Here is a 27,248-nt window from a genome sequence, read left to right on the forward strand (position 1 = left end):
AGGAGATTCAATTGCACCCAGTTTCCCTCATCCCCTTCCTTCTCCCAAATACCTTTTCCTCTGGCTCTTATTTTAATTGTAGTTATGTCTAAGCCATGCTCTTTCAAATGGAAGATGAATTAAAAACCTGGCAACCTTCTCTGCCCTTCTGGCAAATTCCACCCCCTGTGCTTTTTTTTTTGCCTTAGAGTCAAATCCAGTTTTAATGCAATTGTGAATTATCAGCCAGGATGGATAGTTTTTGAATGTCTGATTCTGCAGATACTTATTATTATAATCTTATTAGTCATAGTAGTAAAGAATATATTTGTTGCAAAAGCAGAGTCACATCATCATTCTCCGAAGTGTTTGTAAATGTAAGTCCAGACCAATGAAATAATGCTTATTTCCATGAGTATAGCAGCTCTTTGCATGCTGGGAATGTAATAACCCATTTTTTTAAACCTTCAAATGCCTCAAAAAGTCTGCAGTCTAGTTTTGTGTGGGGGTGGCAGAGGGATCATGTAACTGATTTCACTCTTCCTTCTTGGCAGTGCCAGATAATCTGCCTTGTCATTTACAGTCAGTGTAGTGGTAACATGATGCCTGACTTTAATTCCAGTGCTAGTTGGAACCTGTCCACCTTGGATTTAAAGTCTTTTAATGAAATTACCACAGAATTGCAAAGTTTGACCTGTAAGGGACAAGGAGAGAGATTGTACCCAAGTAGTATTTGTGTGCGCTTGCCAGCAGACTCAAGGGTAGTACCCCACGTTGACGGTAACTGTCTTAGCAATGTTGAAGGCTACCATCATTACTTATGCAGGGTTGGTAGGAGAGGTGAAATGGTGTTTCACCCATAGGGCTGTATATTTACCTCACTTTCTTAAAGTACTACTAAATGTCACACTCTGAAGTGGTTTGTGTTTTGTGAGGTAAGAGTTATTCTGTTTCAGTTTTAACCTTACAGATGCAATCAACAGTTCAAATAGAAGGGAAAAGCTTTTTTATATTGCACTTTTATATATGATGTCCCATGGTGCTCTAGTGCACACCTGAGCTTGATTGAGAATTGCTGTCCCAAAGACCTCCAGGAAAACTCAGGTTTGAGGGCTGCAGAAAACAAACCAAGATGGCTACACTGACAAATGGTTAGATAAGAACAGAGAAAGTTCTTGAATGTTCAGACTGATTTTATAGATTGTATGTTAAGAGTATTCACACTGCAGATACTGTTGGAGATTTATTTCTGGCCTTTTTTGTATGTAGGGTTTATCCCAAGCTTACTCCAAAATGTGCTGACTTTTTAAGCCATGTTTTGTTTTAAATGTTAATGTTTAATTGGTGTGTGGATTGGCCTTGCCAAAACTGCAGCTCCTCTAATGCTGAAAACAGCACTGGGCTGTTTCAGAAGTTCATCAGGTGAAAGCATTAAGATTTTCATTTTTTTTCCTTTCTTGCTGTTCACACCAGTTTGGTGAATTATAGGTTAATGGCTTCATAAAAAAATACTTGTGTTAGCATTGTTATTGCTCTGCAAAATCCTTCCCAATCCTTCCTAAAAAGTGTGGTTGTAAGAACTTAGCAACATGTTAATATGTAAGAGTTTGTGAAGATTTTTGCGAAGGCCAATTTCAGACAATCCAAGAAACAAAGGCGATAGCCACAATATTTCCAAGAAGATCCCTGCTGAGCAATGCAGATGGTTCAGAAGGAATAAATCAGTCCTGAGCACAGTTACACCTCCAGATTTAGTTTTGTGAGGAAAGTAGAACAGTGCAAATCTATAGCCTGAATTGTAAATTATTTATTTGTGTAAAGGTACTAATATCAACATCCCATTGCTTGTTCTAGAGCATTTCATCCTCGCGAAGTAGAAGCTCATCTCTGCTGCCACCTGGGACAGTTAATTCTGCATCTCCTAGTGGCCAGAAACATATGAATCAAAGTGGGCCAACTGTTGTAACCATCACACATCACAAATCACCTGCAGCTGCTCGAAGAGCGAAGAGCCAGCGTTCTGGTCAACTCCATGAAGTCAGAGAGGTAAGAGATAAAAGTTTGCTGTTTTGCTATAACTTCTAAATGCTTATTTTGCTTTCGAATAAGCAACCAAGTCTGACTAACAATTCTCTTTGTTTCCTACTTTATGTTTGACGGCTTTCTTTTGATCGCCTCGCTGAGCAAAAGGCGGTCTTTAGTTCTGGTTCAGCTTAAAGTCTGGTGTATACAGGCTTTTTTATGCTGATGTTAAAATTAGCATGTGCTAATGAGGAAGTAGGTTGGCCACAGCTCCCAGACTTTGCAGTGGTGCTGCAGTGCTGGAGGAACATTTCTTTTAAGCTGCATGCAGCAAAACCTTTCAGATTGGAAAGAGGGCCCTGAAGCATTTAAATATAACCAGAAAAAACCAACTTGAATAGGTCTTTTGAATGAATGTAAAAGAAGGCACAGTGTCCCACACTCAGCCGTTTGCTTCTATATGGCTATAGTCTTAACTTTGTTGTCAAGTTTCTATTGCTGGCTTTGTGATGGAAGAATGCTTTGTCTGTATTAAACACATGAAAAGCAAACCAGAAAGCATGTTTCTTTCAAAGCATGTTTACCAGGGTTTAAGAAGTATAACTCGTGTACCGATTTAAGTCTATTTTCCAGACCACAAAAATAGTACAGAGTTTTAAGCTTAAACAGAACTCATTTTCATCTTTCTTTCATCCCTTGTTATTTTTGCTTTGTCTGAATTTCTTGCTATTCTCTAGTAGTGCCTTTGTAGGTCCCCTTCCCACCCCTTCTACCAAAGAAACTGTTGGCAGCCTAGCTGCTTTAAAACATTCTCTTATCACATGGTTTAAAATATCTACCCCAGTCTTTCAAGTTGCAATCTCAAGAGTCTGCTTTTAAGTTTATGCTCCCTAAATATTTTATAAACGGAGACCTTTCATATTAAGAATTTGAATAAATTCTTACTGTGTGCTCACAATGAAGACTCAAATTACACATCTTGATGAAGAATGCTTGTTTTATTCTAGTAACGTTAACAGTGAAAACTTCCCTTGTATCCTCTATTGTATTAAAAATAGTCATTCCTTGCTCTGAAGAGCACTGTCTGAATGTCACACGTTTTCTTTACATTATAGAAAACACACATCTGTTTGTTTTTCATGAGAATATCTTGTCTTTGCTTACCAATCATCTCCACCAAGTTGTTTCTACCTTACTAAATATATTTGCTCTCATAGGTTGAATTCAGAGTGCACCTTAAACCTATTAATAAAATAAACAGTGGGAGCTGTTGCAGCTTTGTCAAATGAAGCTGGGTAGGGCTGAAAGGAATTTAAAAGAGAGAATTAGTATATGTGCTGATCATAGTAAGTTGGGAAGGGAAAAAGTCAACAGATGTGAAGAACTACACTTGGGAACGAAGAAATAAATACTAGCCTATAGTAAAACAGAGAATAAGTGGCTAGGTATCATCCCTGCAGAAAAGGCCTGGGGGTTGCTGACTCATTTAGTTTGCAGTGTATTGCAATGTGGTGTCACTTCAAAAAGGTAAATATTACAGGATTTTAATCTGTAATCATGGAAGATAATTATTTTGCTATGTTTGATGTGAGTGATACCTCACCTGCAGCACTAAATCCTGTGAGAACAACTTAGAGGGCTGCAATTAAAAAATCTTACATGTTAGACATATGATAATGATTGAAGGTTAAAAGAAATGAGTGTTTTTCAGGGAGGGAAAATGGTACTAACATAAACAATGCATAAGAAAATTTTATAAGGAGCTGTGTGAACTTTACCTTTTAATGTATTCAATTTTTTTTTTGTGTGTGCTGCTTCTTAAAGAAGAGCATGTCAGTGGAAAAATCAGTCCTTCTGCCCTCTTTCCCAGTCTCATGTAAAAAGTGGCTACTTGACTGATCTCGTTTCCATGTTTTGAAAGGATAAGTCTATTTTTCCAGATTAAGGAAGCAGGCAGATTTCATTTCAATGTCATGCTCTGTGCATTTCCTTCTCCCTCCTTTTCCAGAGGGAGTATACAATATAATAGACTCGGGTATATGCTGCCTGATTTTTCAGGGAATATTCTTGTTCCCTATGTGAGTCAATGGTGACTCTTAGATCTACCCTCCCTTGTTAAATTTATGAATAAAGAGATGGTCCAGAGACCTTCAAAAAAGTGAACTTAAATCTGTTCTAGTCCTTTTTTTTTTTAATCTGAAGCAAGGAGAAATGGGAACTAAAATACAGTAAGAGAGAGTTAATCCCCTCCCCAACACCCAAATCTTTGCTTTTTTATTTGGAAGTTGTTTGGTATGATTTGGATGAAGGGAAGAGACTACAAAAGGATTATAGATCTGTGTTAGTGTTCCCATTATAGAATGAAGTCATTGAAGCTTTGACACGCAAATAAGCTTTTTTTATTCTACTATAAATAGGACTACATTAACTAATTTTACATCTTGTAAAATACAGTAGTTGAATCAATGGAAAGAATTGATCTGCTTCTGGAAAATTAGAAGCAGCATGTATTTTTTAAATTTTAAAACAATGTTATGATAATACTACGATGTTACATATGAGATCTGTGAAAAACAGGAATGCTGCAAAAGGGGCATCCTTCACTTGGGACATATGGTCTTCACTAGCTTGGACAATATCCCTGGGAAGTGCTGAACTTGAAATTGCTACTCAATTCTGGACCAGTTTTTCTTGATTTGGCCATGTTGATTGCAAACAGTGAAGTGTATCTCCATGTTGCAAATAGGACAAAATGTACTCTTATATTTGACATAATGCAATGATATTTGGTAATACTTGGTTGTTCTTTTTCCCCTTTTTTCCTTTCATAATAAGAATAAACAATACATTGTTTCCTTCTGTTGTTTGTTCTGGCTGATGTAATTTTTTTTTTTTTTTTAAGACAGCATAGAGAATTTTAGTGTGAAACAAATTACAGCAAAGAGGTCTATTTAGAACCAAAATGATGTGCAAAATTCTGTAAAGGTAGTAAAGGCAACTGTGTAGGTCTCCAAAATGACACATGTAATAAGTGTTTCTCATGTGAAATTAGAACTTACTTTTTTTCAAAAGTTTGGTAAGTTAAAATTGAGCAGGAGTATAGAGCTTTTGACTGCTATAAAAACTTTACTTTTCATACTCAAGCTACTTTTGTATAGCATTGAATTGAAAAGAAGCTCAGGAGCATTACTTTTCATCATAATGTAATTGTTTTTGTTTAAAATAATATTGTTCTCTTAAATCAAACTTTTGCTTATATTAACTTGATGTTAATAGTCCAGTTTTGCACTATGGAACGTTATATCAAAACTAAAATTCACCATACATTAATTTGAAAGAGCTGATCTACTATGTGTTGCATTTTATGCAGAATTATTCAAGATCCTACCTCTTTATTCGGGCCATAACTTATAATTAAAGGGGTGCTTTGAGCTGATTTTTTAGTAAGTGATTTTATGGTAGTCTAAGTGTGTGTGGTCTTGAAATTGAATTCTGTTTTTTAAACTATGCATATTATTATCCTCTTAGCAATTTGTGGTAAGAGTTATACTTGCAAAATTCTTTACTGTGGGCGGTTAAAATTAACTGGAACATAAAGCCAAGTGGCCACATCACACTTCATATTAAATTTTAGCTGCCACTCAACTAAGTAATAGTGGCACACTTCATCTTGGAATGGTGTTTATTTTGGCTGAGAATGTCTAACTGTTGTACCACCTCTGCCAATGTTACCATAGTTGTTAAAGAACCCAGAATTGCAGTATGTGAACATTTTGTAGTAACTTATTTACAGAAGTTTAGAGAAATTAAATGGTGTTAACCAAAGGAAGTCTAGAGATATTTTTTTTCCATAATTTAAAAAAGTCGATAGAGGAATTTCTGATCCCTTTGAAATGTGGTGTTTGTTACAATTTGTGGTACTCTACAGTGGACTAGTCATCAGCATGTGTTTCTGAACTGACAGCTGGTACAGTGAGATCCAGATTTCATGGGGCCTCCACCAGTGTGACATCCATTTTATGTGCCAGTGGGCAGTTCCAGGATTTGGAAGGGACTGCTTTTTGGTAAGAAGACAGTCCTGCTGCTTCTTCCATGTCCTTTGCCATATATAAACATGGTTACTTTTTGATTCCTGCAGGAATTATGCAATCAGCTGGTAGTTCTTTCCTTCCTCCCTTACAGTATAGAAGAATCTAGGACTTCTACCTAGGGCTTCATGGAGTGAGGTTTTACCTGCAATTTTGTGGGGCCACAATTGTCCAGTTTTATGTGGGTACCAGGAGAAAGAGATACTTCGGGAATTTTCAAGCGAGAAGTGAATTTCTTCATGTCACTGTAATATTTGGATAGCAAAATTAGGAACTGTGACTGGCTATTGATAGAGGAAAAGGATGCTGTTGTCTGTGGAGAACTTTTTGTTCTGTTACAGAATTATAGCACTGCACAGGCAGCATTGTAGGTGAGCAAAGCAGATGCAGTATTTAAATCACTCGGGGAGACATACAGACTTGGATGACTTTCATGTATGTGAACACACAAAGACATAAACTAAGCTGTATGTTGATGGTAAAACTTTGTAATCAGCATTTAAGCTGGTAGTAGGGGAAAAACTGATGATTTTTGTTCCATGCCAAATTCTACTTTTCAACTTTGAAAAAGTCAAGTTTTGCTTTTTATTTCATTTTTTTAATCCTCTTTATGTTTCTCTGGAAGTACGTACATAAAAAAGTCAATGGATAAGAAGAGAAGAAATCTAATGCCAGTTCTAGCAAAAAGAATGCTGTAGCTCTTGACGTTTGGCATAGCATTGAGGTTATGTGATAAGTAAGGGTGCATGTAAAAAAATTGTTGATTCAGATCTTTGAACAGGACATCATGCATAAACAGTGTGAAGTGTGCAAAAGGAACATTTAAAAAAAAATCCTGCTAATAATTGAAGTGTTTTTGAAAGCAGGTGTATAATTGTGATTAATTTGATAAACTTCTGTGTAAGTAGGGAGAAGTGCTACGTATTAGATCTATTGCTTTCACTGACAGTTCTCATCTTGATTTTAGAGTGTGGGAAGATGAGAGCTAGCTTTGTGACAAAAATGACCTTCAGGACTGCATGGCTAATAAATCAAATATTTGCTTTTAGAAGATGAAAATACTGTCATCATGGTCACCTAACTAAAAGGTGTGGATGTAGGATGGGCTGGTAGACTATGCTAACTTCAGTCTTTCTAGCCTAGTAATGTAGGTGCTCTGTCAGAGAGAGGCGCGGTAACCATGGACTGTGGCTGCTATAGCACTGCTGAAGTCTGTGTTGCTGTGCTTTTGCTAGGCAGATTTAAAGCTAATTACCTAAAATCATGTCTGGTTTCCTTCTAGACATGTTTTAGTATAAAAAGTAGCTTTGTGATGCTTTCTTTGTGGGAGCTTGTGGTTGACTCTTTAAACTAGAGTTTTCCCTCACTTCAAAACTAGTATTGTAATACCCTCTAGAGGTTTCTCAGTTGGACTGACCAGGGTAGTTTCATCTTGGTAATTTATAGATACTGCAGAAAGTGTTTATAGCATTTCACTTTTGAAATCTAAGTATCCTGGTTTCTGTCCATTTGGTCAAATAATATGGTGGTACAGTGAGTGGCAATTTTGAAAAGAGAAGAGAAAGAACACAGAGGAGGAACCTTTGTTAGGTATAGATCTGGGCTTGAATTTAAAGTATCTTCCTCCCAACCCCCTCTATCCATAATAAATTAACAGTAGAAGGTCATCCTTTTGGTCATCTTCAGTCAAGTTCATCATATCATACACAAATTAGATAGTCTGTAGCTATAGATGGATTCTGATCAGAAAATGAGATATCTTACTTAATAGGTTACATCTTAATACCACTACATCTGTGCTTTATATGTATTGTATAGTACATATGTATTGTATAATACATAAAAACCACTATAATTACAATACATATAAGACACTTTCATTTGTCTGCAAACTCATTGTCACAGACTTTTCATTTTAATTAGCAGGGTGTGGAAAATGGGGACTAATGTCTCCACTCTAAAACAGATAACAAAAAACTGCTTGCAAAAAAACCCAAACCAAAACCATAGCTGTTTCTCAGAAAGCAACGATTTCTTCTTAGCCAGTGGTAGGGAAGAAAAGATAGCAGAAAACCTTTGAGTCAATTTTGTGTCCACCAAAGTCAATAGAAAGTGCATGAGGCCGTAAGTCTTAATTCAGCTATTGATATTTATTTGGCATAGAACATGCTGGTGTAAGTTATACTACAGCTATTTAACTGTGCTTAGAAACACTTTTTGAATTGAGAAGTATTGTAATACAAATTTGTGTTCCAGGTACATTTAACAGCTTAGTTACAGCTGAGCTGGCTGTCATTGAAAGGGTTGCTCCCAGCTGTGTTTTGACAGGAGCCATTATAATTTGTTTAGGGGCATTAAACCTGTAACAGTATAAACCAGTTTCAAACCTAACACGAGGGCTAAAAGGGGCAGCTGCAGATGTTATCATTGCACTTGCTTCTGAACTGATATTGGCCCCAGTTCTAGAAATGTGTGTTCCTCATACAGTATGAAAATACCAGTGCAAGCATGCAGAAATCTTCTGGCTGTTCAGCAATGTTAGTGTGATTGGCTGCTATCCATATCCTTACAGACAAAAAGTGAATTTAGAACATATAGGAACAGGTGAAATTATTTGGTATCTTCTGTGGCAGTTGCTTTGGAGACTATTTGACTTGTCTGTAGAAGTCTCATTTCCTGTGTCTGTTTATTCTACCTTAAGTTAGTACTGCAAAGATTAATAAAAACGTGTCTCCTCAGGGGATAAATGGGATGCTTAAATCTCTGGGAGTGTCAGTCTGGCACCTTCCTAAGTAGTAAATGTGCATGTGCTTATAAAAGTTATTCAGTAAGTAGCATGAACTGTCTCACTTTGGGGATGAGGAAATATAAATTATTCTGATACTATAAATCAATAATTATTAAATTACATAAACATGAGCTAAATACTTTTGTGTTCTCCGAGTCTTTAGCTTGCCTTTGCAGTATCTTTGAGGTCGTTAAGAGTGCATATAAGTTACACCTTCCTAAACTACACCTTGTTCTGTGCATTTGATTTTGTATTCATGCAATGGTTGAGTCATCCTGGATTCCAGACACCCAGGCAAGGAGAATTAAGGTTGCTATGGGAATTGTAGAGCAAATGTTCTACTAAAATTACACCGTTTGTCCATGCGGGTTATGTCAAGAGTGAACCTGGTTCATTATTTCTGAATTTTTTTTTTCTCTAGTTCTGAAAAATATAAATGATGCAAACATGGCTTCTTTTCATTAAATTTTTTTCAGCCTGTAGTTTAGTAGTAATTGAGCAATGTGCAGAGACGATAATTTTCAATCATGTAATAAATGGCAATTTATAAATTAGGGATAATACAGTACGTACGATAGCTACATTCAGAGACTGCTGCAGCATTCATCTCCTTAAGCAATTGCAGAGAAGCTAAGATTACTCTTTACAGTTATTAAAATATTTAATTAAATTTTAAGTAAATGGTAGGTTCCCAAAGGAGCTTGAGAGAAGTCAGATTTGAAGGGAATTCAGTCTCCAGCTTTTGGATGCCTTCAAAACTTAATTTTATACGTAAAACAGAATTCAACTGTTCTGTTTTACATACATATATAAAACGCATAGCATATCATACACTTATCTACATTTTTGGAAAGCTACGAGGCTGTTTTCTTTCACAATTAAAGCACAAATACTGCAGTAGTTTCAATTTAGAGTTGAAAGTTTGAAAATGAAGCTTTAAAGAAAACATACTTCAGTAAGTCTTTTCTCAGATTAGGGTATCACATCTCAGGGGTGCTTGTTTAGTGGCCTTGCTTTCAGTGCGAGTTTCTGAGTGGCTGGCTGGTGCAGCAGGTCTTCTTAGCAAACCCTGAACATGACAAGGTGCACTTACTTTCTGCAGCTCTGTTTATAATGCAAATTACTGCTTCCAAGATACATGGGCTATTTTGTTAACCCACACTTAAATGCTATTTTTATTAAATTAAGTAGAAGATATTTTTGAATGTTCTCAGTGGTAATGGATGACAATGTAATATTAGGTAGCGAGCCAAGTTTCAAATATTAAGTACAGAAAGTACTTAAATGCCCTCTAGGAGAAAGTAACCATAGAAAATGGTTCATATATTTTAAGTGTACCATTCAGTTTACATTATTATATACGTTTATCGAGGGACTTACTATAATCTTCAACTCCTTGTGTAACACCCGAAGTGCTGCATGCCACACTAAGAAATACAGGAAACATTCTGATTTTACCACAAATGGGAATAGTAAACACTATAGCTCTCATCTGTTATTTAGCAAAAACCTGATCTCTAGCAGCTTTTGCCACTGTCTTATTGTGATCTCCATCTCTAATGCTTGGCTTGCAGGTTTTGAATGCTTTAGAAACTGTGTGTTACACAGATGCTTTTAAGCAGCTGCTTACCTGCTTCTTGGTTGCAATTCTGATTTCTGACAATATGCTTTTAAAATATGACTAATAACATGATGACTAGCAATATTTCATCCAACAAGCTAAACTGAACTATATCTGCCTGAATTTGACATATACTTTTAAGTAGCTTTGTATTATAGGTACTAGATGTATACCTGTAATTGATTAATTAATTTTTATTATGGTTTATGTATTTGTCTCTGGCTCAGGAAACATAGTCTTATGTTCTTGCACATACTGCTTAGCAGATGATATCTACTGTGTTCTGGGATGACTGCTTGCAGTTTTTCTCACAGAGATGCCCAGTTATCCAATTGCAGTTTTATTGGTAGGTCTAGGCTGGCAGACACAAAAAAGAAGAATTTGTGGAAAAGTTGCTGTATAAATGCAATTCAGCCATATTACAGTATGTCATAAATTGGCTACTTGAAGTCATGGTAGTGTATGTTGAATCACTTCAGTGCTGTGAAGTTAATGACACCAACTTAAACCAGTTGACAGTCAGCTTTGGGACATGGGGAGAAGTCAAAGGGGTGAATTTGGAACGCTTTGTCCCAGGTCATAGGGATATGCTTTATTCAAGGCTCAGGAATGGCAAGATTAGATAATCTTGATAGTGACAGTTCATTTGCTTTTCAGAAAACATGAGGTGAATAGACTGTGAGATGGGGAAGTAGTATCTACTTTGATTAAAATTGAAGGTCATTCCAGTGCATACTGCACACCTGAGAGTTCTTTAAATGTTAGAAATAAAATTTTATTTTATGCTTGGACACTACAAGCTAGGTGGCTAACTGGGAGGGGGATGACAGGAATTATAAGCACTGTCGGGAAAGGGAAGAATCACTGGAAGCGTCCATCAGAAATTTGGACGAGTACTATAGGGGATATTGGACTACTCTGAATGGCTGTATGTGTGTTTATATATTCCCAGGTGGAATGGAATAATAAAAAAAAAGAAAGAGAGAAATTAAAAAAGTTGGAGTTACATTTTCTAGCGACATGCGTTCTGAGAGAAACCTCCTCATCCTTGAAGCTACGCATGTTGAAATGTGTAATTTATGTTCCAGTGCAACATGGCCTTTTCTGAAGACTGATTTCAAAGTACAAAACCCAGGTTTTATCAGTAGTATGCTATATCGCAGTAAACTAATAGAATTTTCCTGTGATTGCTGATGTTGACTTAATGACTAGCAGCAACCTTTTAGGTGCTCTTTTGAATGCTTACAATTCACAAATGTGCCTTAATTGCTGATAATCAAAATATGCTTTCCAGCTCTATGCTATAGCTATTAACTTCACTGAAGTAGTCCTTCTGAAATGTGTAGGAAAAACTGCTACTCAGAAGAGCCTGTGGAATAACATTTGATTATGAGCAATGTTTAATCACTAAAACTAATGACTTTCTTTGCAGATTTGGAGGTAATTTTTATAGTAAAATTGCATAAGGATAATTCCCTGCAAGATGTTTTTTATAAGCTGTGTTGTCAATGCTGCATTCTGTGATTTAAAATACGACAGTGTGCCTCCTGCTTGGCCGGATGGCAGTCAGTTGCCCTCCAGGATTTATTTGAACTTGCAAGCTCCTTCCTTTTGCTTTTCTAATTTTTGGTTTTGCTTCACTGGAGGCAACTTGGGGAGGGGGAAACAACCTTGGCAACCACTGTCTGCTTTTTCTCTTCTCTGTGGTTTTACCTCAAGATCTCAACACCCGTCTCCCCTTGAGTCATCTTTGATAGTAAATGGTAAGTCTCAGTAGGTGACTATTAGTAGGATGTGGTTAATATAGCAGTTAGATTAGCAAATGCTCAAGAAGAGAGTTCATAGTGGGGGAACCTAGCACTTGCTAGTTGTGTTTTCATACAAACCTTATACTGGTAGCAAATGTCATGCATTACCTACACGTGTGGAGTATCCACAAGGAGCTCTAATGCAACAGGCAAACTTGAAAATCTGTTATGTCTCCTGCAATAGACACTGATCCATGGACATCCCCCTCCAGTGGCAAAATGACCAGTGCTAGATTGATACTGATCATTTTGCAGAAAATGTATAGCCTGCTCACTATAATTGGTGAGGAAAAGTAGTGCTCATTGGTACAGTTTGTCTGAATCATGCTCTCTCACTTGAGTATTTATTACGGCAGCCAACTCTTACTAAAAAGCTTTAACTTCTCACCGAAAGACTTGTGGAATAGCTCCATGAAACACTCTTAAGATAGCTGACACTATCAGAAGAATTTTATTTTCATCCAGGGTTTTAGTACTTTGGTTTCTTTGTAAATCTTCCTCTTCCACAGGGAAAAGAACCTGAAGTTTATGATGGTTTGGAAGGGAGAACTGTTCTCCTCTTCGGATCTTAAGCAGCAAGAAAGGATTCTCAGAATAACTAGCAAATTTTGGGAGGATGACAGGAAAAGCTTCCCCCCCTCCCCCCCCCAGCCATAAAATATGAAACCATTCAAGAGAAGCTGAATATCTCTGGGTATTGATGAAGATTAAAAGAATTCTCTAGTTTAGAAAATCCAAGATTGTCTGTCTGCTAAAACATTCTCTGGCAAGATTTGAACTTTTTGTCCTAGTCCATCTCCATGGACACAAGGTCTTTTCTGTAATTTCTCTTCCCCGCCCCCCGTTTCCTTTCTGTCATTCACTAACTCATTTCTCAGGTGAGGAGAAGGACAGATTGAATACAGAAAGCATGCATTTAACTTTAAGTATGGAATTGTGGTCATAAAGAAGTGTGGTAAGGAGTCTGCCTGAGGTAGCAAAGGGAAGCATCTGATTTGTTTTGGCCTGAAGTACGTGAACTATTTGCTGAGATTTCTGGAGGCATTCTCAGGGATCCTGCCAGAACTGCTAGATCCTCTTTACTATACTAACTAGCATATGTGTTGCAAGGGCTGTGAACCTCTCTCTGGTGTCTCTCCGTTTGCACGATATAAGAAGCGGAGTTCCGTTGAAACTCACAGTGGACAGTCAGGTTGTCCTTGGGAGTGTTTTGCATCCAAATAAAGTGTCTGCATAAAGTCCCAGAGAACACTGACAATTACAGATGTCATATGCTCTTCGGTATTTGAAGATAAATCTGTTAAGTATATCCTGTCTTTTGCTCTTCTGAACAGAGAGATGCTTTTGTAAAACAGGTAGTTAGGTCAACTCCTTTTCTTGCTAGGCTTCTGCCTGTTTTAAAGCATTGAAGGAAAGGAGGAGCTTCCTCCTGTATACCTGAGTTGCAACAGACTGAGAATTTCTTGGGAAAGTAGATTACTTTTCCTCCTCTGGTACTGGAAGGGATGTTTAAGGCTTCCAGACCCATCAACAAAAAAGACTCTTCTCCCCTTTTTCCTCCCTCCCCCAAATCCAACAACCTTATGGGCTAAAGCAATAGTATGCAGACCTACAAAATACAAAGACTGATTATTGTAGCTGTGCAACTAACAGCAAGGGAGCTTGGAGGTGTGACTAATAAGCTACTGGATAGTAGACCAATGAGTAAGAAGTCTGTAGTCCATCAAATGATTAATGAATGTTGTCCTCACAAAATAGAATGATACTATGTTGTAAGGATGTGCAGTGAGTGTCCAAGTTACAGAATTTAAAGATATAAAATAGGAATTGAATGAGTAAAGAATGGAGCAGAGGATCATGTCTAGTATATGAATAAACTAACTAGCCAATTTAAAAAGTGCATGACAGGAGTCTGTAAATAACAGCTGCTCCCAGGAGTGTAAATCCTGTGCTGAGGTCCCTGGAGAGCTCATAGCCCCTGGAGGTGCTGATGGTGGCCAGTGCAACAGCAGCAGCGTCAATGGAAGCAGCAGGTTGAAAAGAGTAGCTAAGAACAGGAAACAGTTGAGCCAGACAGCCTCCTCCACACCTTGTTTTCTCCTGGTTGCCTTAGACTTCACTTTTAGAATCAGTCCTAATGACGTTTGCTCTCTGTTCTGTAGGGTTTTCCTCACAAGGAACTACCCTGCGGCACACGCGATGAGAAGACTGAGCAAAAAAAGCCAACACAAAACCCCAAAGAAAAGAATGTTTTGTTAGCTGGGACAATGAAGATATGTAGCAACTGTTTTTTCAGTTTTTCCCTTGACAGAGATTATGTGGATTCCTGGTTAGGGAAAAGAGAACAAAATAGCAGATGAGGGTAGAGGGAGCTTGTTTTCATTCTTCTCTGAGGAAAGAAATAGAATTGTGAAAGCAGAGGCAAAGACTGAAAAGAAAAAGAAATGTGCCCTGGTGATCAGCTGCCATCCCGATTGTGAGAGGTATAGTTCTGTTTGTTCGTCACTTTTTGTGTCTCTGTCTGCAAATTACATGCCAAGTGAAAATTGCTCCTTTGAAGCTTCATTGATAGGATCTATGTGGCTAAGCCTTAATAACTATTATATAACAAGTCATTCCAATTTTACTGTTCATTGTTTGCTTCTTTAAAATAATTGAGGTCAAGCGGGCTACTACCCTGAGGTGACAATAATCGAGAATTATGTGCTTATTCTCTGTAATGGGAGGGAAGCAGTAATCAAGAAAGGACAATTGATATGGATGTTATTATCTGGTTCCATCTTTCCAAGATACTTTCAGAATATCTCACTTGGTGTTCTAGGATCCTCTCTTAAAATATTTTTTCTTGTTAGCATAGTAATGTTCACAGAGGCTACTGTGGGTCTTCATCCAGAATGAAGCTTTATGGATAGAATTCCCTTCTGTTCGCAGCTCAAGGAGGTTCTTTTTATTCAAAAGCTCAGATTTTATTGTAAGCAAAGTGTACAGATATGTTACTTGTGAAACTTAAGCATATTTGTGGTCATCTGGTCTTGTACATGTTTCTACACTAGACACTTTTAAAGCTGAAATGCAAAATTATCTTTATAAGAGATTTGTGTTACATATTGCAGTACTTTTAGTAGCAACCTCTGTGTATAGCTCTTTCACTTTAGTTATATATTAAGCTGTAATTTTGCCTTCCTAGCTTGCATGCTGTTGATGGAATCCCATTAAAAGATCTATGGACGTGACTTTACTGAAGAAAAGAGAGAAATCTATAAATCCTTATCTGAAAATTTCTTTTGTCAAGTCGTAAGATGCACATAGCAAGTGACCTTGAGTAGTTTGAGAATGCTTTTCAGAAGTTAAGCCAAGGCAAAAGTTCTTTTGCTCTGCAGTGATTAGGTATAAATACTTAATTCAAAACAAAAATGCATTAAATTGGGAAAAAAAAATCACTTTTACTGCAGTTGTAGAAGTTACCTTAATTTGTCAGACTTCTCAATCGGAGAGGTATACCTTTTGAGCTGGTGATTAACAGTATTTACAATAGTCTTTTTGCATGTGTGTTTATGCTCTTTCCTTTTTCAGAACAAATAGTTGAAAGCGGGAAAGTTTCCTGGAAATACTAAGTTGGAATTGTGAACTATGTAGCTAGTGGGTCAAGTAGCTAGTGTGTCAAGTTAATGACTGGTATGATTGCTTTAGTGACATTGGAGTTCGAGGTATCTGTATCTTACATTTTGATATATACTTGGTACATGTATATATATATTATACTTTTACATGTATTGGTTGTCTGTTTTAACTTTTAATTTTTACAATATGACAGTTTATGTTGTTGTTGATGAAATACAGGTCAAGACTGCAAGAGGAGTCCTTGCTCAAGGTCCAAATTGATGACTATATTAGGTGTACATGGCAACCCAATGTATTTGGTTTACAATGACTTAGAAGTTTTTTATTTTGTGTGTGTGGACTTTCTTCTCTTCTGTCACTCATCTGCTTTTGCTTTTAAGAAAAGCAGTGGTTTATATTAAAGAAAAGAAAAAAACTAACCCCTGTGGTATATGCTTGTTTAACAATGAGAACCAAGGTCCTGACCAGAATACGACTTATTCTAGGGTGGTTTGAAAAGCTGGTCTCTCCTCATGTCCTTTCCCACTGTCTTCTGAAATGTTTTTCTTTTGGTACTATTGTCTAAAAGCAAGAAATTAGTATTTCCAGGAAGTGTATATGTCTGTGTGATAGAGAGAGAGATATACCGTGTTTTCATGTAACACTTTATTTGTTTAAAAAAAACCCAAACCAACCAACCAACCAAAAACCCCCAAAAAGCGAAGAAGCAAACTGACCTTTGAAGGCAGTAAAATTCTCATAAGGGCAACTTGACTTAGAGTTGGTAAGAAAGTGATCCATGTTGCATTTCTGTCACTATTTAAATGTCTAAAGCTTTTCCCACACAACTGTTTATTTTTACAGATGCTCTGTTTTTCACATAAGCACTGTGTTGTTTATTTTCCCATGTTTTTAATAATTGTTTTCAATTTGCATGCAGTCAGTAACGGAAAGGACTTAAAAATAAAAATCACTGCATTAAATCTTTCAGGGGAGTTGCCTAGAGATAAGTAGGAAGACAATGTGCTACTAGTGGTGGTGCACAGAGAATACTACAGTAGAGAAAAAGAGTTCTTTAACTGATGGAGCTGAATGTCTCCTTGATGAATGATTCCTAGCGTGTCACAGGGGAGCTTGACAATACAGAATTTCTGTGGGTTCTCGGTGCTAAAAGAGTCATTTTCCTTTTCCTCTGGAGTGTTTTGGATTTTTTCATACACGTGGGTAGGCATATCTTAATACCTACTATAAAAGGATTCAGTATGTGTGAAGATCAATACCAAAAAAGGAAAATGCCATACCTTAAAATTTAAATTGCTCATGCGTGTATCAGATTGTGGCTGGGAGGTCTGAAGAATCTTCCTCAGGTTTTGTATTCCAAAAGAAGGGTAGGAAGATCTGAAGTATTTAAATCGTTATATAGAAAGACAGGATTGGTGACACTACTTACTTTCTTGACCAGCTCCACATGGCCTGTATGACAAAGAGAGAGTGTCTGCTTGCCCTTTGAGGTAATATAGCTGACGTCATTCTTTCTTTGCTTCAGGGAGCTTGAAATCTCTGTGTCTTGGGAGATGCCCCTGAGACAGGTGTGGGTCGGGTAGGTTTGTAGATGGCTTAAAGGTGGTGTTTGCTTTAGGTTGTTGTGGTGCGATGTGTTAGTTGGGTGAAATCCTGTAGGATCAGTAAGTCTAGAAAGAAAGATGTTCTGATTATCATAATACCCATCAGGGCTGTACAAACAGACTTAGGCCTGTTAGTCCTGGAGTCTGGATAACAACCATTTCCACTGTAAATAAAATCATATCAAAAGCAGTCATATGCACTTCCATTTAGGTATGGCTTCAGTTTTCTTCCTTTGAAGTTTCTATTTATCCTTGTTTTAGGATGTGAGGAAAAATTGTTTTAAGGGAGAGTTTATTATTATACTTAATAATTGGGAATCTCTCTCTCTCTTTCTGGTTTCAGAAACAAATTGAAGCCTTAAATCAAAAATGACATTCAGGTTTTGTAATATGATTTCTCAGCATGGCAAATACTAATACATCATCCAGTATTTTAATAAAACATTGAATTACTGTAATTTTTAATTTTAGCACAGAAAATAGCACCTCAATTTTTCATTATTATTTCTTAAATTAATTTTTAGCAGCTAATTTTAGGTTATTTGCTGTATTAAAGAATGTTCTTTCTTCTTACTATGTCTGAAATAAATTTCTTTGAAATCCTAGGGTATCTCATAGCTTTTTCTGCCTATCTTTCACATACTGTGGGAGTGACCCCGAGAATAGAGTAATTTCTACTTACCCATTTGTTTGGGATCTTGTCACATAACTGTTTGGTCCCATATGTCATGGTTGGCAGTGCGTTCCCAGCAGAAAGATCCAGGAGGTGCAATTCCGGCTGCAAAGGAGTAGTTAGCAGTTGCTGTGGCTGGGGTAAGTAGGGAAAGCAATCACACGGGATTTTAAGATCAGCCAGGGAGAGGAGGAAGCAGGCAGCAACAGAAGCCGTGAATTGGGTGTATTGGAGCAAGCGGTAGTGAGCGGATGACTTACTGAGGAAAACATCAGCGTTGATTCCTGTTGCATTCAGTCTTCTGTGAGGGTGTTATTTGAAGGTAGTGTTGTTCAGAAGAATTGTATTGGGTTTGTGTGGCAAGGTTTTGGTAGAGGGGGGGCTACAGGGGTAGCTTCTGTCAGAAGCTGCTAGAAGCTTCCCCCATGTCCGATAGAGCCCACACCAGCCAGCTCCCAAGATGGACCCACCGCTGGCCAAGGCTGAGCCCATCAGCAACGGTGATAACACATTTAAGAAGGGGAAAAAGTTGCTGCGCAACAGCAACTGCAGCTGGAGAGAAGAGTGAGAATGTGTGAGAGGAACAACTCTGCAGACACCAAGGTCAGTGAAGAAGGAGGGGGAGGAGGTGCTTCAGGCGCCAGAGCAGAGACTCCCCTGCAGCCTGTGGTGAAGACCATGGTGAGGCAGGCTGTCCCCCTGCAGCCCATGGAAGTTAAGGAGGGAGCAGATATCCACTTGCAGCCCATGGAGGACCCCACGCCGGAGTAGGTGGATGCCTGAAGGAGACTGTGACCCTGTGGGAAGCCTGTGCTGGAGCAGGCTCCTGGCAGGACCTGTGGCCCTAAAGGACTGCACCCAGTGGAAAGGACCCACGCTTTGTGAAGAACTGTAGCCCATGGGAGGATGGAGAAGTTCACGGAGGACTGAGTCTCCCGTGGGAGGGACCCCGCGCTGGAGCAGGGAAGGAGTGTGAGGAGGAAGAAGTGGCAGAGACAACGTGTGATGAACTGACCGCAACCCCCATTCCTTGTCCCCCTGTGCCGCTCAGGGGGAGGAGGTAGAGAAAATCGTGAGTAAAGCCTGAGAAGAAGGGAGGGGTGGGGGAGGTGTTTTTAAGATTTGATTTTATTTCTCATTATCCTACTTTGATTTGATTGGTAATAAATTAAATTAATTTTCCCCAAGTCAAGTCTGTTTTGCCCATGACAATAATTGGTGAGTGATCTCTCCCTGTCCTTATCTCGATCCACGAGCCCTTTGTTATATTTTCTCTCCCCTGTCCAGTTGAGAGGGGGAGTGACAGAGTGGCTTGGTGGGCACCTGGCATCCAGCCAAGGTCAACCCACCACAAGAATACAGACCATATCTGAGAATTTCTGGCAGGCTAAAAGGTCTGAATCTCCTTCAAGCTTCAGGAACAGCTGATAATAGGGAACACATAATGTGGTCTTCTTGTTCTCCTGCTGCAGGCTGAAGATGGAGAAAGGAGCAAACCATGCATATGAGCTGGTTTCTTCCTAGCCCGAGGCTTCCTCTTACTGTACATTTTGCAGTTAGGTAAATGTAGGCCTACTAATGTTAGATATATGCACACATATCATTCCTTTTAATACATGTAGTCCTGATAGTTCTTTCAGTTTTTCTGTTTTATATCTAGCATAGAGTTGTATTTCTGAAGTTTGTGTGCATTTGTCGGAATATGTGGTTTCTTTTCCATACAATAAGAAGCTATTTATAGGTGAAGAGGGGGTGCCAAAACTGAAACAAGAGTGGAAAGAGAAGTGGGTTGAGACTTGGTGAGGAGACAGGGGGCAAATAGTCTTTGCTGTTGTAAAAAGTAGAGAACTACGACTTTGAGCTGTCTGTATTTGCAAATGGGGAGGATGGAGAGCTGTAAAGTACTAAAATAACCCTGTGTAAGAGCAAAATAATTCAAAATTAAGCAAGTTATTTTACTTTTGAAAATGAAAGTTACAATTTAACTTTCTCAAAATCAAAACTTTTCATTCTGCTCTTGAAACCAGCTTAGAGTGCTGATAAATCAAGCAGTCTGCCTCCCCTCCCCCCGAGACAGCAAAAAGCAGACCCGCAAGAAAGATAGAGGATAATGCTATAGCTGCATGGCCTAGTGTCTGTCCTGTTAAGGGTTAATGTGTTTAATGAGTTTCATCTAGTATGGTTTGGTGTTTTTGTATTAGATCCTCTTTGATATACTCTTTTTAGAGCAACCACACTTCAACTCTCTTAAGATTTTTTGTCAATGACTTTTTAAAAAAAAATATTGGCAAGCATGTAAACAAAGTTCAGTTATTTCAGTAATATACATTATTTCCTTCCCCTTTTGCCACAGAGTTGTTCTGTGACTCTCTAGAATAGGGGAGGTTCTTCCTTTTTGTTCTGTTCATTCAGCACCTTAAACAGATCAGTGCTCAAGCAGTAACTGTTCAGCAAGTTCTAATGCGTTGAATCCTACACAGAATTGCCATTCCTGGTGTCCTCTGCTGCGTCAGGTCTGTAGAACAGCTGCTGGTATCACAACTATAACGTGAAGCTAGGTAGCACAGAAAGGATAAATCAAAAAGGCTTTTTTAAAACTATCTTAGGTCAGCTAGAGAATAGTAAGACTCAGAGCAATACCTTGTTTTGGATAAAGGGAGAATAAATCATTGATTTTATTTAAATTTCTCCTAATCTAGGAAGAATATAGTTGATAAAAGCCTGTGAAGCTTTGGGCTAGGTGATAACTGCAAACATTCATTTTCCAAATGTTTCCTAAGCACTCTGGTCAGTTTATCTTGTGCTCCTGTCTTAGCTGCAGAAGAATATAGTTGTTCTTTACTAAGGGGGAGGGGAGAATAGAGATGTTTGAAGTTTTCAAAGTTTTATTTTGGATTTTATTTCCTATGGAAGCAAATCTTTGGAAATGTAAGCTGTTTCTCACAACAAAAAAAGGAAGGTAGGAAAACTAGTCACTTAGAAATGAAAACAGAACATTTCTGTTGCTGTGAAGCATGAGAACTTTAGGTTTTCAACTTCACACTCTTATTGAGGATGGGAAAAGGAGGGAAGCAGTTTTCCATACAATTATATTGTACAGTCTTCAAGGGAGAAGATGATCTCTTTTCTCCTAGCTGTTCCTTCAATTTACCTCCCTGAGCTCCTTTTCTGAGGGAGGAATATTTGCATGAATGTGTATCTGTGGTGCTCTTGTTTTCGTTTAGCTTTGAAGCAACCCTCTGTCTGTGCTGCGGAGCTCAGTTACATGGTGTGGGACTTCTCAAAGCAGAGCACTGCTTGGGTTCTGGCGGTTCCCTAAAGCTGCGTATCATGGGGGTCTGTGTCACCTTCTGACTGATCTTCTTTTCTGTCAAAAGGAATTAAAATTGACTGTGGTTTCTACTGAAGCTTTGGCCTCTGTTCTAAATGTTGACTATTAAAATGTCATTATTGTGACCTTCAGCAAGGTGTTTAGCTGAATTTCCTTATGAACCTTGCAACAACAGCTTTTCGCTTAATTCTACTCTAACTTGTTTGCAAGGATGGTTATTTGCATCTTTGAGTTCAGTTTCCTTTCTTGCTTTTCAGTGCGTTCAACGTATACTTTTAAAATCAGTCTATTTACCACAGCGTAGGGAGGCTACAGGAAGCACACCATACTTCGAAAACATAATAATGATAATAAAAAAGTAATGAAGTTCATAATAATACATTGAGCATAGTAGCTTGGACAAATGGAGCTTGAATATTTGTTGCTTATAAAGTCTTCAGATATTTTTTCCGAAAGCTTTGGATACCTCAAGTATGAACCTATAAGTTTTTGCAATAAGTTTTTTGCAAGAAAAGACGCTTGTCATGTGCATGTATAATTTCCTACAGGCTGTAAAAATGGAGAGAGAAGTTTTAAACATCTTTTTCTTTTGGCTTTAGGAAGGATTTTGGAATCTTGCCAATTTGTTTAGAAAACAGCCTGCTCAAATGATGATGTTTTTACCTGCTATACAAGCACGCATTTCATCTTTGGATGGATGGTCCAAATCTAGAAACAGATTAACTTTCTCCCTGACAGCTGGTATTCATATCTGATAGTAAATAAATACTCTAAGTTGCATTCTATGCTAATGTCTGTAAACTTACAAGTTACCTTATTTTGTAAAAACAATTCCTTACTGATGCTTGAGAAATGAAAAATGTCCATTCTTAAACTGGGATTAGATATTTTATGTAGGAAGGAAGGAGAAGGGACAGCGTAGCTTCCTTGGTCACATATAAGGGAAAGAAAATCTAAGCCTAAATTAATAACGGAGAAGAAAGTAGAATTTTCATACTTTTCTTTATGAAGACTTTCAGAAAGTATGAGTTACGCTATTAAACCTACTATGAACCTACTATTTTAAAAGACAATTTTCTCTAACATAGTCTTGACATTTTTACAGGCCTTTGGTAGTCTCAAGCCCTTCGGTTTTGTAGGTGAGTATGTGGTATGTTTGGATCAGAACATTAACATCCATTTGTGGTAGTTCTTCACGTTTAGTCACTATACCAACCCATAAGAATTGAACAGCTACATAGTGATATTTCCTATGACAGTAGATGTTTTTTGACCTTTACAGATCATGAGCCAAGTTGAGGGACAACAGAAGAATCTTGTACAAGCCATTGAAGCTCTCCCAAGTTCTGGGCCCCTTTCTGCCTTGGATCAGGACTTGCTGCTTTTGAAAGCTACCTCTGCTGCCACCCTGAGCTGCCTTGGAGAATGCCTGACTCTATTACAGCAAACCATGCATCAAGTGGGCCAGCATCATAACAGGACACTGTCATCAGGTGTGCACAAGCTCTCTTGGGTATTATTTTAGGTGCCTTGGGGTTTTTTATTATGATACTGAAGCAGACAAAATTAACCATTCCTCAGAGAGGCAAGTTGGGATGAGCAGCTTGTAAGCTTCTCATCAGCCTCAAGTATCATAATTTTTTTTCTTTGCCTAAAAAAAGATACAAAATCTATTGAAATCAGAAGAGAGGAGGAAAAGAGGTTGTCCTAAGTCTTCCAGGGAAATCAGGTTCTAAAGACAGCAAGACAAAAAAAAAAGCGGGGGGCGGCATGGAGAACAGGTAGATAAGCCTATATTCTAAATGACAGTGCAGAACCTGCTTGGCTGTTTTCTTTTGCCCACCCCCACCCCCACCCCTTATTTTTTTAGATTGAAATCACAGTACACATTTGTTTGATAAAAATACATGTAATATTACGCAGTGCTACAGTGAAAATGATATTTCTAGTTTTTTACATGGAAGGATGCTGCTGAGGCAGATTTATTCCAGTCTGTGGTTTTCTCTAAATCTGGAAAGAGTTCTCCATGCTGCTCTTCAAAAAAAAAAAATCTGTGGCAAATTGTTATGAGCCTAAAATGTCAAACAGTGTGATTCTGCATTGAGCTCTGTGGGCATGAACCTCTCAGTCCCCACGAAGCTCAATTTTTTCAGTTCACCCAGTTCTACATCTCTGTCCATATTGTCAGAAGTTGGACCTTTACCTTTCTGAAAGGGTGGTCAGTGTTTTTCCATACACAAACTGCACTGCCTGCTCTAAGAGCAGGAGCAGGACTTAATATAAGAGGAGAAGCAGCAGCAGCAGAACTCTGGATACGGGGTGGCTTTTTATGTGTTTCTCAGGTGCTTCAAAAACATGCCCCCCCAACCCGTCCTTACTTATAGTAGGTTTACTACAGGGCAGGATACGTCCTCAGGGCTGCTGAGACAGCTAGGTAGGAAGCCCTCTGAAGAATTCCCATTGTGGGGAGAATAGAAATGTGAGAGGGTCAGCTGAGAAGTAGGCAAATAATGCAAAAAGGGTTCTTGGAAAAAACAGTGTAAAAACTTTGACATCTATACTATGGTATATCATGACTTTCCTGCATCCAGATTCTGATATATTTCATAAAGGAACATAAATAAACAAAAAAAAGTCTTATTTTCTGTATTCTGGTTTTCTTGTAGAAAATGCAAAAAAACCTTGCACATATGTAAATAGTAATGATAAAGTGCATTTAATTGAATTCTTTGATATAATTTCATTTCAAAAGAGAATGGTTTGGAGGAAAGATGAAAAGCATCCTTCAAAGAAAAGTCACTTTCTAGTTTCAAAGTCCCTGAAGGTTGTTTTTCATATCCATGTGATCTAAGTGAACTGTCAGAGATAGATGACTTGAGTTGTACCTGTCCTTGAACCTGTGTCCAAATAATCTTCTGTTAAATCAGTGTCTGTATTGTGACTTGATAATGATTTTTGAGGATCTGTGCACAAGAACAGAGAAAAGCAAGCATAACACTAGTAATTGCTGAAAGGGAATCCCATATTTTTTGGAAAAAAGTGGAAAGCCACTACTATGAAGTACTTAATAAAATTTAATAAGTGTTGTGGTTTTTTTTGTTTTTTTTTGTTCCTTCTAAGACTTTAAACTTGTACAAGAATCCTTTCAGGAATCAAAATTCTGTAGCACTGGTTCACACCAGCATCTTTGGTGTAACTGTGAGAACCTGAATGCAAACAGTTAATTCTTCAGTGTGTACGTGTGCTTATTCTTTGGTATGTAATTTAAAAAAAAAAAAAAAAAGAAAAAAGAAAGTTACTAAAAGGTGCTGAAATATTTAGTCTCTTCTCCCTGACTTTTGAAAGTCTGTGAAACAATTTTTTTTTCTTAACATTTGAGTCATCAAAGCTGCATAAACTCATATCTAATCAGACTAATGCCTTTAAGTAATCCTCTAGGAAACTCTAATTTTGAGAGATGATATATTTCATTTCGATTCTGTGTCCTCCAGGTAAATTTTTTAATTTCATACCCGTAAGATGCAACTAAAAGGTGACCTTTGCTGTCACCTATTGATACTGTCAGGTGAAAATGACTCTTGTTGGTTTAAAAGCCATATGTTCCTCTAATAGGAAGTCTCAAATGACTTTCCCATGAAATGTGATGGCCCTGTGCAGTCTATTGCCAAATGTTTACATCCCAGTGCTGTCTCATTAGTTGCTGCAGAGTGTCCAAGATGCTAGTGGGCATTGTGGGGCAGGATCCACAGAATTTTGTAGAGAGAGACAAGATAGGAATTTGATAACTTATTTTCTTGCTTCTAGCCTACAGTTCCTGAAAGCAGTCCAGTCCAGCAAAGCAGCAGAGTCCTGCTTATGTGGAATGTGAGAAATAATCAATGGCTTAGCTTTGGTGATTTGAACTTACCCTTGAGTTGCCTTCCTTCAGCATCAAAAGCTCTCACTATTATGCCATAAAGAGAGAGAACCGCCTGAAAAGTAGATATATATCTGCTTTCTCTGCTTTCTCTGTACCTTTGCTCTGCTTGTGTCCTTGAAGTCTTTATGGCTGATGACACAAGGATTGCTGACTTCTCTGTGCACCGTAGGCCTTGCAATCTTATTGCTTCTAAAGCAAGGACTTAAAGTAGCTGAGAGTTTCTGACCTGGTACTTATGGAATGCACTCATGAAGATTATAATTAAATAGTGGTTATTTTAAACAGATTTACAGACCTTTATTGTTTTAAACAGAAAAAAATGTCTCCTTTCTTTTGATGTAAATATTTTTATTGCTTTGTTTTCCAGTAATGTGAGTAGAAAGAAAGCAGCTTGGCATTCAGTTTAGTGGAATCTTATCCAGAATCTAGGATTGTGTAGGTCTTGACTTTAAATGTTTTTATAGAATAGTTTAAGGATGACATGATTTTTCCTCTTCATTTTCATATTTCTCACAAGTTGTCAGTCTTAGACCTCAAGTCTACAAGCAGACATGAAGATTAAACTGAAGTCTTCAATCTTGTCTTAAAGGGTAGTCAATACATGTTTTATTTCCACTCTAAAACTTCAAGGAAGGGTTTTGATTGTCTTTTTTGTTAGTGCTTGATTTTGGAAGTGCATCAACAAGAACAGTCAGTGAAGCAAAATCCTCTCTGTGTTTCTACTTTTGAGTCAAAATAATGTCAAATAATGTCAAATTAATTTCTAGCTGTCATTATTAAAGGTATGTGCATTGATCACTGGCTAAATTCTTTGTAGCTTTTTTTCTTTCATTGAAAAATAGCTGGAGAAGGATATTATTAGCTGAAAGTGTTGGTTACATATAGTGTGAGTTGAGGATGAGGGATTGCATCTATACAAACTTCTTTGGGTGTGGGAATGTTACTCTTTTTGTAGGAGGGAGAAAAATGTCAAGGATTTTCTTATTGGCCAAGAATGTCACCACTTAGGTACATGTAAAGTGTTTGCTAATCAGCATTAAATGCCTTGTGACAAGCTTGAGTTCATTTAGCATGCAGACAGGAAACAAGTGCCTTTTAAAATAAAAATGTGGAGAAGAAACTTTTGTCTTCGCTTCAAACTTGAAAATGTTTAGTGTTTTTTTTTCCACCTGTGTAGCCTTTGGCAGAAGAGTATCTCTAGAGCCTGTTGACTGCTATGGTTAACATAACCCTCCCAAACTGTGAACAGAGCAAACCTGAATGATTGTTTTGAAGTAGCTTTACTAGCCTGTTGTGTTTTAAGTCTGTTTTCTTATTTTAGTGTTTTGGCAGACAGAATCCTCTCTTGTAGTAGCAGCCTGCTCAGATAAATCCATTCTTTTAGACTGTGTTTCACATTAGCCATTCATTTACTGAATAAAGCATCTCCCTGACAGGAATTCCCTCCTATATTTTGTTTCTCACTTGCCCACTTTTCCAAAGTGTAAAATAGAATGTTTCTTTTTTCTGAGGATTTTTTAAAAACAAAACCCAAACCCTTCCTCACTATGGATTTTCTGAAGTTCGTTTGAATGTGCAAATGCTGCTTATTTTGGCTCCCATGGCAGCAAATGGATTGAAGATAATGCTGGAGTTGGGGGGGGATGTACTTGAACTTTATTTTTGCAGATTCTCTGTTGCCTCCTTTTTGGAGAAGATAAATGGACAGGAAAGACAAAATCTAGATGCTTTCAGTTTGGTGACAAATGACAACTAGGGATTCTCCTGCAGCTGAGATGGCAGGAGGAGAGAAAA

At 37.8% G+C, this 27,248-nt stretch overlaps 1 protein-coding gene across 1 annotated transcript in view; it reads left to right on the forward strand.

Annotated features, from left to right (window-relative positions):
- Positions 1 to 27,248, forward strand: part of OSBPL10 (oxysterol binding protein like 10) — a 124,499-nt gene that overhangs the window by 49,521 nt on the left and 47,730 nt on the right. The window contains exons 4-5 of the mRNA XM_075143374.1: positions 1,834 to 2,025; positions 22,818 to 23,028. Of these exons, the coding sequence (XP_074999475.1) occupies positions 1,834 to 2,025; positions 22,818 to 23,028 (403 nt within the window). The remainder of the gene's footprint in view (positions 1 to 1,833; positions 2,026 to 22,817; positions 23,029 to 27,248) is intronic.

Source organism: Calonectris borealis, chromosome 2 (assembly GCF_964195595.1).
Source record: "Calonectris borealis chromosome 2, bCalBor7.hap1.2, whole genome shotgun sequence".
Taxonomy (NCBI): domain Eukaryota; kingdom Metazoa; phylum Chordata; class Aves; order Procellariiformes; family Procellariidae; genus Calonectris; species Calonectris borealis.